This window comes from Chinchilla lanigera, unplaced genomic scaffold (assembly GCF_000276665.1).
Source record: "Chinchilla lanigera isolate Chin_1 unplaced genomic scaffold, ChiLan1.0 scaffold00010, whole genome shotgun sequence".
Taxonomy (NCBI): Eukaryota; Metazoa; Chordata; class Mammalia; order Rodentia; family Chinchillidae; genus Chinchilla; species Chinchilla lanigera.
The window spans coordinates 6,255,501-6,269,821 of NW_004955411.1; the positions used below are offsets into that span (position 1 = coordinate 6,255,501).

Sequence of the window (14,321 nt, forward strand, 5' to 3'; positions counted from 1 at the left end):
GATCACTCAAGCATCAATTATGTATTTATAAAATAACTATATATTATTTTAAAAACAAATAGATACATGTATTTATCTTTAAGGAGTTTAATCATGTTTTGGTTTTTTTCCAGACAGAAGAAACAATTGAAAATTTAAATTTTCAATAATATCAAAGAAATAGAAAAGAATCTCACAGTTTGCCAGACTTACTGCCTTTTCTATTGTCAAGCAGAAGTAAAAGGAGATGATTTATTTTTAAGAAAAGAGCTTATGGGGGAAATAAACTTATTGAATACAATGTTTGTTGCACAGACCTTGGCCCAAAAAGCTTCATTCAGGGACTATCACTTCATATTTTTTTTGTCAGGGTTGAAGTGCAATAATATATTAATTTATCATGAGTTGGTCTCAATGTTTTTTAAGAAAACAAATAAAAATGAAAACCCACTTAGGAGATCAGGTTGATACCTGGTTTGGCTTTCACGCAAATTATAACATGTAAAAATCTAATAATTGGATCAGTTGAGAGTTACCAGTCTAAGCCTTGTCACCTATATAAACTTATTCACATATTCACCATTAGGGTTGGATGGGAATTTTATTCTCAAATAGCAGATCAGTCTGGATTCATTAATGTTGAGCCCATGTAATAGAATTATGTGGATAAAGCCAAAGTTTGACATTTTAACTCAAGCATAGAAGAATACATATTCTTAATTTTTAGGTTTTCTGGGCAATATAGAGTTTAGGTGTTTTAGGTTTTTTCCTTCACTCTTGAGACTTAACCTATCTCGGAGAGCAAAGCAATACACATCTAGTTTCAAAAGGCAGCACTCAGCTGCTCTGAAATCTTTGAGGTCTTATGGAGAGTAAAGCAACAAGCTCTACCTGGAGATGGAAAGCAAAGCAAGCCTGATAACAGAGAAGGAGCAGGCTCCTCTCTATTTGTGTGAAAATAACAATGCTTTCTGACATTTTCTTTTTAGAGTTTGGGATGCAGTGGATTGATCTGATAAAGTTGGTAATTTTACTTAAAAACCTTCCTACTAAATAGATTCAAAATATTTTTGAAGAACAGATGGTATAGACTAGAGGAAGGGATAAACATTGTATGTTAAACATTTTATTGATCAATTAAAATATCATAATTTAGAGTGTTGATTCTACTATGCAAATTATGCATGTCTGTATGTGGTTGAGAAAGACACAGAGAGTGCATGCAGAAGGTGAAATAACAATTTATCACACAAGGTTCAGTGGGTCTCTTCCTCTTGGGTAAGTGAGGAGGGTTGCTCTGTTTTCATCCTCTCTTTCTCTCTCTCTCTCTACACACACACACACACACACACACACACACACACACACACACACACACTACAACATGCCAGGTAAGTGGGTGGCAGATGGTTCTTTGTGAAGGTTTTTGGAAACTGACTTTCAGTGTTGAATCTTGTGCCTCTGGGCACTTTGAAAACTGTCTCTTCTGCCTATTTTTAAGACCAGTTTGAAAAAAATGGTATGCAAAATAGAATAAAAACCCACCTGTGCGGATTTGATGACAAAGGAAGGCTATAATGTTTGCAGGTCTCTGAAAGGAGCTCAGTTATGGAAAGACTGCACCCTTAACTTCCAACGCTATTTTGGCTCATTTTTTTTCACCAAGGAAGGAAAACTTGGGAACCAAATACCTTCATTTCAGTAAATTAGTCTACTTGACACTAATTTATAATCATGTTAACCTTTCATCCCTGTGAATGAGTTACACGTGACAGCTTCCACAATTTATGGAGCCCATTTCTCTGGCATATTAGCCATATATGTAAATTATGATAAACTGTTTGAGTGAATCATTAGATTCTCCAAAAAGTAAATAAGACTGTAAAGGAAAGAAAACACTACAAATCATTGTGTAAAAGGTACAGTAAAAATATTTCAGGTAGTCACTTTTAAGCTACAAATGTTCTTCTCTTTTTAAAAAGGATGGTTAGATCAGCTAATAGTGATTTAACGGGCATTAAAACTCACTTTTCCTTCGGTTCACATATTTATTTCTAGGGAAGTATTGCAGCCAAGACCAAATGTAGAAAGAAACCATTAATATGGAAGGTGCAGGAAAATAGCAACCTACAAACGGTCCTTGTATGTCCTGCTCTGCCTCTGCACGCCAGAGGTCTTCCCCAGAAGTCTCAACTGTATTCTAACTTGGTGCAGGCTGTCTTTCTGACAATGGCTGGCTTGTAGTGGAAACTGTCTTTACCACCTAAGTCATGGGGCCTGACACAGTGAATAGCACACACACAGTGGCTCTGCCTCCTCTAAATTATTTCTGTGACCCCATCATTATTCCCAGGATCTGCGCCCTTTGCCCTTGTTCTCATTTCTACAGGATTAAGACAAGTGTCAGACTCTTGGAATGCTACAATAGTGAGCTTGATTCCCAAACTTTGCTTCAAAAGAAAATGAGTTTAAATCTAGTGTTGAAACTACATGGGGCACTTTGTAACTATAGCTGTCAAATTATTGCTAATACCAAAGAAGTGCCAGCCTTTTGTCAGAGATCTCTGTCTTTTGATTTAGGTCAGGTTTTCTAGTCTGATGGGTAGCTAAAGCACTTAAAAGGCTAGATCTTCTTTGTTGTTTTTTTCCTTTTGCTTTTGTTGTTGTTCTTGCTATTACATTTGGAGAATGGGGAAACTGCAGGGGTTCTTCTTAGCATTAATTTTCTGATGTTTTTCTGAAGCTTTATCTTTCTAATTGTTACAATAGAACACTTGCAGGAACAAAACCGTACATTTCTTGGCAAGGAGGCTGGGATAAGGATGGTGGGTGTTTAGAGCCTGATGGATGAACTAGTGAGAAGAGGATGTAATTCGGAACCAAGAAGCACCACCCCATGGCTGGTCCTGGGCCCCTTTGGGGGGAACCAGTCTTTAATTACATCTGCAACTCATTAATTCTTTTTGGAGCCTCTTTCCAGATCAGCTCCCCTATAGGCCTCCCATTGAGCCACAGAAATTCCAGATGGTTCCCTCCATATGCCGGGGCTCATTCTCTCAAGGAGGATAGATTGGTCATTGACAGAGTGCGGTGGGAGAGCCATGGCCAAGTGGGGGCAAAGTGGAAAGCACTGGGCCGCAGTTCAATTAGGAGTGTTCCATCCTTAATGTTTGTGAAGTGGGTTCATAATGATTCCTGAGTGATTCCTATGAAATGTGTTGAGTAATTTTACCGAAAGGATCCTACTTGTAGAGGAAAGTCAGACATCAATTCCTCCCACATTTTATTGGAATTAACTCATATTGTTGGGGAATGTGGCATATTGCTCCCAATTCACACCTAGAATACCAAGAACACCCCAACAGCTGTCATCATAGCTGAGAAGTGGTCAATCTGTGCTGGCAGCTGGTCTGCGCTGGGGACTCCATCAGTGTGAGTTCTTCTGCTTGTGTTATTGTAATCTTTATTGTTGGGATTACAAGGAGAATCCCCTTATAAAATGTTTTATAGGGGATACATTTATTTAACGTTGGCAGATTGTGGTGTAACAGACCCATCGATAGAGTGCAATTTGAAGTAGCTGGAGATGAAGACAGTAGCAACCTTCATATAACTGAAGGCCATAGAATCATTCCAACACTGGCACATGGTACTTATTTTGTTTACTTGTCTTTATCTGAGGGTGGGATGATTGCCCACCACTTTATCAGACTGGGCATGTGCTGGGAGAAGAGGAAGAACAACAAAACAGACGCATAGATGAATCCAGGAAATTTAAAAGCGAACAGTATGGCATCAAAATGAGGAAGAATGATGTTTCCACTTTTACCTTTCTCCTACTGTCTTTCTCTGAGAGCCACTGGATTGTATGTATCTGTGTATGTTTTGCTTGCTGCTCTTTTTTCGCACTCCTGTAGGCTAGGTATGGTTCATCACCTGTGGTCCTGAGAACACAGAAGTGGGGATGGCCAGCTGTGGCTCCTGTCCTTATGCAGTCATGGTGGTTTATCTCCCAAACTGCTGAGAAATCTGTGGTACATTTGGAGTGGATAGAGCAGTTAAGAAGAAACAAACTTTTTCCAGGAAGGATACATGATAAAGACAGAGAGGCAAATTTAAACAATCATATTTTAGCTCAGAAGCATGTTTAAAGCACTTACTATTGTGTGTGGGGGGCCATGTGGGTGACAGAAAGCGTTTATTGAATCAATTCTATTGTTTTGTGCAATCAAGTTTAATAGCTCAGAATTGGTGGAATGGACCATAGTTTGGAATAGAAAAGTCCATGTTTATAAAACTCTTCCTTTTAAAAGTGTTTGCTTTACATGGCTTTTTATCTTGAAACCAAAATCCCATGAATTGTGTGCCAAACCTAGAACATTCTCTCTGCTATGTCACTCTTTCGTTTGAATGCTTTGAAGAGTACCAGAGATGACATAGAGATACATATTATTTATTTAGTCCGATCCTCCATTATCAGTCAATGATGCATTCTGTAATTTAAATTATGTAGGGGACCAAACTCAAGAGATGTGTACGACATTTATTTAGTATCTTTATATTACAAGTGTGGGGGATATGAAAAGTGAATAGCCTCATTCTGTAACACTTGGAGAGGAAAACGTAATTACACTGTCCACCAGCCCAGTAAGAGTTGGTGTGTTATACACAGTAATGTATGTATGTGATTTGGATGATGCATTTTTGTGCTCTGAAGTAAATATTATGAGGGTGTCACTGGCGTTTGAAGAACGAGTTGCGCCTCTCTCTCTCTCTCTGTCCTCTCTCTTGGACACAGAGTAGTTCTGAAAGTACGGTCCTGGCCCAGTATCATCCACACCACCTCTGGTCCATTAGGATGCAAGCTGAGTTTGGCCTCTGATATTAAGCCACTCCCAATCTCCTCATTGGCTACACCAAGCCCTCTGCTTACATTTGATTGGCTATAATTCATAGTGATGGAAAGAGACTAGAAACTAGACTCTTATGGACTCCAAGAGGAAAATTACAGTCCTCGGTCTCTGTTGCATGATTCATGGTTAGCCTTATAACTAGGGAAGCAGGTAAGGGCTAGGAAAGGCAACTCATGCAAAATTAATTTGCTTGGACAAGTCCTTTAGAACAGCAGGGTGTGTTGTTTCCTGGGATGAGAAATTAGACTCTGTTAACAAGAGTGCCTTAAAAATCTTTACATATGTCAGTGATTATGTACTTACAATTTAAGCAGAAACATTTACTTGATGTCTTTAATTTATGCAGAATTACCCCTAAGCTCCAGAAAATAACACTTAATACTTCAGCATACACGAAATATTTACTGTTTTAGTTGAGAGGTTTTATTTATATATTACTTTATTGTTAATTTCAGGCAAAAGCTATGATTCTTTCTTTTAAATTTTATGGAAATGGCTTTTCTGAAGGGAGAGATGAAGAATTATGTTTTTAAACTGTCAATGAGCTGTATTAGCATGCCAAAAAACCAGGCAGCAGTACCAGCCATAAGCTCGTGTGGCCCTTACAGAGCACGCACCGTGTCCTTTGCCTCACACAGGGGATTAGAGAATTGCAGGAGGCTTGCTAGTGTTATATAAACATTAATTAGTTTAGATCCATTAACTAATTTCACCCTTCCCTAAATCTTATGAATGAATGAAGTATTTTTATTCCCATTTCACAGAAGACATCACTGAGATACAGAGAGAGCTATTAGTTTACACATATATTAAGTAGTAAGGCTAGGATTTACCTGTCTTCAGAGACCAATGTCTTGTACCTTCCTGAAACTAGAGCCAAAAATGAAGGGAAGGGACAAAGAGTAGGAAGCTTGCAGTGCTGTGGGCTGGTGGCATAAGCCACGCCTTCTGGCTGTGATAATCGTTGTATTAAGCAAAGGCAACACTTAGCAATCATGGTCTTTTAAATAAGACCTTGCCTCTGGCAGACTATTTATTCCAGTTGCTGCACGTGTCCTAGCGTAGGCTGCAATGTTAGCAGCTCCTGAATTCCCAGGAGAACCCGAGGAAAAATCACTAGAAGAGAGAAGGTGATTCTTGTTTTAGGTATACAACTGAGCAATTTCCTTTTCTTTTGCAGACAAGACTGTTCTCGTGGATACTGATCTTCCACTCCTCAAGGGCCTTTATGTGCTGGGGACTCTGGAATTCCCTGTGGACAGGAGCAATGTTCTGAGTGTGGCATGCCTGGTCATTGCAGGAGGGGAGCTGAAAGTGGGTGAGTAAAGGCACAAGGATTTAAAGCACAATGGGAATAGAGCTCCATGAGGATGGATTTTGGGGAAGGAAGGGTAACATCACATGGTTGCTTAGTTAACAGAGGTGGGGAGGGTTAGGGCAAGCAGGGAGTTTACTAGAAAGCTTTAGAGATGGATAGAGGTGGCTTTTGTCACTCATTTTATTTACAGGTAGTTAGTGGACTGGCTAGAAAACATAGTAAGTGGTAGGAGGATATCCAGCTAGGAAGTGAGATATGCTCCCGAGGCCCCAGATGTGCAAGTTGGATTGGATCTGGAGTGGTGTATTAACCAGATTTGGTATGTCGGCTTCCTTACTTTAAACAACAATAACAAAATAACAACTGCAGCAAAAAAGAGAAATAAAAACCTGAGGTGTTAGAAGTAGACTATGTAGTTGGAACGATTGTGGGCAATAAGTATAAATGTTGGAAATATATATGTCCTGCTCCCAAAGGAACTACCTTTCAGTGTTGCAAGCCATTCTACTTTGTCTGCAAAGGAAAAGATTAAAAAAGAATTCTCAGAAACAATAATACCTTGTCCCAGAAAAGAAACCTCTGATGAGAAGGAAATAATTAGACTTCATTGTCTGTTTTCATCTACATTTTATCATCTCCAGTGTGACAGAATCCTATGCTTAACAATCTGTATGGAGCACACATGATTATAAAAAGATTCCTGAAAATTATGATCAACTTCTGAATCCTTGCAGTGATAGCAAAATTAAAAACTTTAGAGGCAACTTGCTTCCATTGACTAAAATCTCATCAGAATTCTCCTTTTATTAACCAAATGTCCCTTTAGTTTCTGTAGCTTTAGGTTCCTTTTGAGCCTTCCAAGATAAAATATAAAGCCCTCTCCACAGTTTTCTAGCCACACTATCTCAAATGTCCTTTTTTTCAGGTATTATATTGTAATTCTTATTATTTTAACAATAGTTCATAGTTATCTACTGTTGGTTTTAAATTTTGTGTTTCCAGTATATTATATACAATTAGCAATTTTAGAAACTTATGCAGAAAAATGATTACACACATTTCTAAATGTAAATATAACCACAGTTAATATTTTGTTGTTTTGTTTCAAAATCATTTTTCCTAGATATATATGTACACATACACATGCACATATGTACAGCTCAAAACATGGAGTCCGTAGTTTGACAATCTTTGGTTAGCATATTAACAATGCGAGAATCTCTCAAGCTCATTAAAGACACAATTTTAATAGTTTTGATATTTCACAGTATGTATGTGAATGTATACATAGACATAGGTGTACAGCGATTAATTTAACCATTTTTCTATTGTTAAACATTAGATTATTTCACATTTTATCCATGTAACTCCCTCACCAATGAACATCCTAGAAACTGTCACTGTTGATATCTTCATTACCTTGGGGTAGACTTTTATAAGTGGGAGTGCTGAGCCCAAGGTTCAGAGAAAGTTTTACAGGTCCTTCTTACTTGTTGCCAAATTGTTTTCCAGAAAGACGGCGAAAATTTTCACATTCTACACATTTCTCACATTTATGACAACCTTCCATTCTTCCTAGGCTGTCAGTAAACACATATTTGTTTCAATTTCTCTGACTGTAAAAAATCAAGGTGAAAGATGTGTTCTGAGGTGGGACCTGACCTATCCTGAACAGAGTGAGCAGGGCATAGTGGCTACCAGCGCAGGACTGAAGTCAGACAACTTGGGACCAAATGCACACTGAGCACCCACTTCAGCTAAGTCACCCTACAGATGCCTCCACTTCTTTATCTATGACACATGCCAGATAACAGTAGAACCCCCCTCAGAGGCATATTAAAATCATTACATGCAACAGCTCATAGTGAGTGCTTGGCATATGGCAGATATATCATAAATGTATGTTTATTAGCTGGGATCCACACATAAAATAGGTGTCATACAAATAGGACAGTTTGAGGAGACTTAAGTAAAGGAACTATTTACAAAACATCCAAAGGGGTTGGGGGATACCTAAGGCTAACAATGCAGAGTATCCCTACCACCCTTTGCTGTGAAGGAGAGAGGAAAAGAAGTTGTTATGGAAATCCAGAGGTGGGGGAGGAAGGGCTGAGTGCAGATGATTGCGAGGTAGTGGTATGACTTTCGGCATGGCCAGGACTCAGTCAACTGTGGAACGACCTCTTCAGTGGACACCCTGGCCTCTCTCCTGTCTCCTGCTACCACGTGATCACACCCGACTGGAGGTCAGAGGAAGAGCGCCCTCCATCTTGTGCTGTGTATGGATGTGGGAATCGTGGGGCGATCAGCAGGGCAGAGGAACACGGAGTATGGAAAGGAAGGTGTCAGCAGGAGCTCTCCAGCACACCCTGGCTCCCAGCTACCTGCACAGATACGATTTTCCTGTTAATACAAGCAAAGCTTCAGTTGACTTTTTCCAGTAATGACATGCTGTTACTCCTGCCAGCTACATTTCAATTCTAATTCCTAATCTTCTGTGTAGAGCCTCCATTTGGTATCTCCATGTTTCGCACTTGTGTAGGGTTTATTTTATTTCCTCCTGGGCTTCAGGTGAACTTAGTATAATACTTATTTCACCATTTGGTTATTTCAGTATGTCTGTGCACATTTGGGAAATATTTTTAGATATTTGACTCTTTCCACCCAAATTAGTCCTCTTTGCACAGTTGTTTAATATTCTATAAGATTCTCACCTGGCTTGTTTATAGAAATATTTAATGAAACTGGGCCCTGTTTGGTTCCTAGAAAACTTTTTTCAGGTTGGCATGTTTTATTGCTAAGGTTGATCTTTTTAAAAAGTTATTTTTAGGTTTGTGGGATCCCTTATTAAACACAAGTGTTTAACTTGTGTCCTAAAAGTCTGGACCTTTACAGGGAAAAACACTGTATGATTTTCCAGTTTTGCTTTATGTATTTCAAATCTTATTTTTAAATTTCTCTATTTCTAACTATATTTTTACACATTGTTACATAAGGGTAGTTTCTTTCTCTTTGTGTTGTAGCCATGTTTTCTAAGCCTGGAGCTTGCTCATTGGAACCCATCTGCCCAATACTATGTGCATTATGCCTGAAGGAAGGCTTTCAACCCATCTGTCCAATTTTACCACACCCTAAAGAAATCCCAACATGAAATAGATAATGTGACTAGTTAGTAAACAAACTTAATAGATGTGGACACTGGCGTGGAGGGCTGCCAGACTGTGTCTGCTATCTGATGCCATTTGATCTAATTCCCCAGAGTGCAGAATTATATTTCTAGGTGGTCCTGCTTTGGGGGCAACTGGTGCTAGCACAAGGTATCATCGGTTGACTTTTAGTAGAATAGAATCATGGATGCTATAGTTAGAAGGAAATGCAAGATCAAAGCTTTGCTTAAAGGGCTACAGTGGAATCACAAATGCCAAACTCAATTTCGTTCTTTGTTCAGTGCTTGTCTCCTTAGTCTGATAGAACACTAGAGATAAGCATAAAGTATCCCAGTCGTGTGTCTGTCCTTCATCCTGTGTTTACTCAGTGCCTACCCTGTGTCAAGTACTGTGGAGATACAGAAGGTGCAAAAATAGAAACTGTGAACCCTAATTCCAGAGACTTCAATAAGAGTTGAGACACAAAGGTAAAAAGCAATTAGATGAATCATATTTTTTAACCAGGAGAGGGTCTAAAGATAAAGGAAGGTATCTGAAAAGGTATGTATTTGTAGATCAGGGTAACGCCTTTCAGGAAATTGTAAATATACGTATGTCTGCACGTAATAGTGGTGGCAGATGAAGTTTCTTTGCCTTACAAACTCTGCTCATGAAAGCAGTGGATAGACACTAGATAGTTTTCGGTGAGGATGTTCCATGTTTGTGACTGGAAAGGTCACTCTCAGCAGTGGGAGGAATATATTAGAAGGAGCACAGGTTAAAGGGAAAAGCTACTGAGGTGTTTGAGGAAAGAAATCAGAACTGATCAAGTGAAGCTAATAGAATTAGCCAGGAAAGATTGAATTAGAAAGATACTGATATTTAAAAATCATTCAAATGGGCTGGGGATATATATAGCTTAGTGGCACAGCACCTACCTGGCAAGCACAAGATCCTGAGTTTGATTCCTGATACAAACAAAAAAAATCACTAAAATACAGAAGCTATTTTACGTGAGTAGTTCAGGATTTATTTAGGTTTCAGGTTGAAAGAGCTTCGTCAGTGTGGAAATGAGTAATGAACTCTGATCATCACTCATTAGTTTAGTGACCCTGGGAAAGTATCAAGAACAAGATGTCTCATTTCCTTTATCTGTAAATGGAAATAGCAATAATCCTTATTTCACAGAGATTTATGAAAGTCCAATGAGATAATATTGATGAAATGGTTTAAACAATTTTGGGTACATGCTCTCATACAGCTCAACTTTACATTTCAATGGAACCTTTACGTGGCAACATATGAAAAGTAAACAAATTTTTAAAAAAGAAATCCAAGAGAGGTCCGCACTAAAGATGGATGTGTGTCTGGGGGTTATTAGCCTGAATGTGAGATCAAAAGTGTGAATGATATTAACCAAATAGTGTTTGAGGAGAGGAGGAAAATGATCAAACTGAAACTGTGAGTAGCATCGGCCTTAAACGGGTGGAAGAAGCTGAAATCAGAAAGGAGAATTAAAAAGAAACTGCCCTACAGACAGAAGGAGAATGAAGCAGTCAAAAGTAATATCTTAAAACAAAGGAGAATATTTAGAAGAAAAGGAAATGGTCAATTGTATGAAATATGGTATAGAGTACAAAGAAAGGAGAAAAAATTGTCCTATTCTGACTTTTTGTTGTTTATAATGTCTGACATGTTCTTGATAAAAAAATGTTACTTTGTGTGTAGAAGAAAGAAAAATGCACCTCATTTCTAGTGGTACTAACTTTTAATAAGAGCAAGGCTATCTGTTCTTTAGCAACTTCATTTTTTGGACTTAACATATTGTTGGTAAGGGCCATTGAAGATGTTTGATAGCATGGATAACAGCTAACACCTGTCCACGTTAAAGAGCGATGTCATCAAATCTTCACAGAATTACTTTTGTGAACAAGCTTTTACATTAAAAAATGAAGAAGGGAAAAATTATTCCTCTGATAAGGTGATTTTCTAGTTTCATATAGACTTGTCCCTTTCCTTCTTCTCTTTTTCCCTTTGTCTTTTATTGAACGTCCATTTAGTGTCAGGAATTGGAATATTTATAGCTGAGTATGACAGGGAAGGTACTTGCTTGAATTTTTTGTTGGGGGAGCACACAGTTTCATAGTCATATAAATGTAGAGGATATACGTAGATGACATCACATGTTCTAAGGAAACTAGGCAAGGGATTGATTCCAAAAGAGGTCCAGATATTGGCCACTGTAAGTTAGGTCATCTGTAAAGGCTTCCCAAAGAGGCAATATGACCTTAGACCACAGAGACAGGAAATAACTACGCCTGCAAAGATTTGGACAAGAGAGTTCCACACAGGAAGAAAAGTTAGTACAGAAGTCCAGAGTCAGGCAGGCACTTTGCATAAAGGTGAGGCATGAAGGCCACTACTGGGTCTGCAGAATAATTACGAATGATAGGGAATTTATTGTGAACAGCAAGAGCTTCGTGATGTAGGCTGGATTTTAAAATATGCGGTACTGTATTTTTTGCCAAAGCATTAAAGAAAAAAAATTACCAAAATTGTGTTTAAAAAGGCTACATCTTAATAATCACATAGAATAGCTTTAAAAAGAGAGAAATTAGCTCAGGGTCTTCATAAATGTGGGAATCCTAGGGACCTGGATTATAAGTCTAGTATGGTAAGTAATTTACTGCTTCGAGAATGTTCCCCAATAGGACATCCATAAATGTGATGTTGGAAACCTCCAGCTGTGTGAATAATCTGCTTTTCTGTACAGGTAAGGGAACAGATTGAGAGCGACTATTTATTTGTTCAAAAACAAGACCTAGGTTAGAGACTACTTTAGCTACTTTTGATACTCTGTCCACAGACCTTTCCCCAAGGAACACTTTTACTCTGAAGCCTTTCCTGCCTCCCTTCAACAGATTTCAGTGTATCTTTTTTTCTGGTCCATTGTCATTTATGGTGTCCTTGCTGCATTCATTGCAGGTCTGTTCTCCTAAACGTCCTCTCCACGACATGTTATACTTCTTTAGGACACTCTGTGTAGCCTTAGCACCTACTACATGACAGGTTTCTGATAATATGGCATGCATGTGCAAGCATGTGTGTGCCAGTGTGTGTGTGTCTAGTGTATACTTCTACACATGAATAGCTCTGGCTCTGTTTCTCAGATCAATGCTTTACTCTTTTAACATACTTAAATTATTACATCTGTGAGGAAGGAATTACAGTGTTAATGTTTAAATGACTGCAATATGTTTATCTCCTGCATGAAAGGAAGAACGCAAGTATAATAGCATATTGAAGAAGTTGGTGATTTTCTACACATGCAAACTCAAGGTTCAAAGTCTGTCTAGGACTGATTAAAAAACCCTCAACTGAAAGGTTGATCAATACACATTGAATCGTTGATTATTTGGAGTACATATGTTTTTCTTTTTTTGCTGCACGGATTGCTGTCTAAATCCATCCTCCTCCTTTCTGTCTCTGCTTAGATGAACTATTGTCCCTATGCCTCAGTGTATACCCTCTGCTGTCCTGTATGTCGGTGACGCTAGTATGATATTGACCCAAATATTCCACTCATTGGAGACTTCTAGTCTTGCAGCATTAAAATTGCATAGTAAGATTTTAGAGATGAATAACTAGTAATAACACTTCCTGTAATGTGTTATGAACATAATAATACAAAATATATGATATAAATATAAAACAATATCACATTTATACAAACAATATTTGGATAAAATTATATAAATATATATAATAATGATAAATATAATAATAAATATAAATTTATATAATTTTATCCAAATAAATGTATATATTATATGTTCGGATTTATACTTAAAACTTAATAGAACCTTCCTTAATCTCTAAGTCAGCAAGACACATGTACCCATGGTTATAATTGGGAGCACTGCAGTTCACTGTATCTTTGGCTTGTCGTAAGTAGGTCATGTGATGAACTGCCTAGCTTCCCGGTAATTATACTAAAAACTTGGAGTTTTGTCCTAAATCTTGTCACATTTTGTTTTTCAGGGCCAGTGATGGTTATTTGTCAGGTCTGTCTGTCTTTGTAGCCAGGAGCCGAAGGTCTTCATTAGCACACACCGTGGACTGTCAGAAAATGAAGTACTGGGTGCATGGAAGTTTCTTTGATTGCTTCCATGATTGTGACTTTCTCAGTCCTAAAGAAGAAGAAAAGTCTACACACAGTCTATTGCCTCCAGACTGACATTTTTGTAAGGTTCATTGGCTGATTAAGTAATAAGAGCAAAGCTGAGAGAAGTACAGATTAAAACATATCCTCAAGCCTAAAGCCACAAGAGCGCTGAAGAGTCAGAGTCTTGTGTGCGATGTTTGTTTAAAAATAACATTGCATTAAAGAAATTTATAAAAGTGTCCACTTTCAAGTTTAACTAATTAGAAAATAATACAAATATCCACACATTTAATGTGTAAATAGAAGTGTTACATAACTATCTACAAATAGATGGTTTCTAAATTAATGTGGATCAGTAGTCAATATATCATTTTGTTTACACTGCCTGCTATAATAAAAAAGTGAGAGCAAAGTGATGCAACTTTTAAATATTATATTTAAAGCCTCGTGTTTTTTATCTACAGAGAGCATGAAATTCCATTTCTATGTTTAGAGAGTCCCTAATGAGGTTAATACACTGTTTTTAAATAATATGTATTTCAAAATGAGACTAAAAATCAAAAGATCTGTTTATTTTCTAGGGATATCATTCACTCACAAACATCACATTATACTTAAATATTTTAAAGCAAAGTACTACTAAAAATGTTCTTCTAATTTATTTGAAGTAGTCATCAATAGTCTTCTCCAAATGAGTGTTTCCTAAACCGTACTTTTTAAACTTGTAAACCTGTGTATCAGTGATACAAACATTCTGGAAGATTTATGAATTTCTAGTTAATTATTAAAGAAAAATTAAA

The 14,321-nt window shown here is 37.6% G+C and overlaps 1 protein-coding gene across 1 annotated transcript in view; it reads left to right on the forward strand.

The window, feature by feature from the left end:
- Positions 1 to 14,321, forward strand: part of Pkhd1 (polycystic kidney and hepatic disease 1 (autosomal recessive)) — a gene marked incomplete in the record, with an annotated part of 446,270 nt that overhangs the window by 267,401 nt on the left and 164,548 nt on the right. The window contains 1 exon segment of the mRNA XM_013510899.1: positions 6,073 to 6,210. Coding sequence (XP_013366353.1) covers positions 6,073 to 6,210 — 138 coding nt within the window.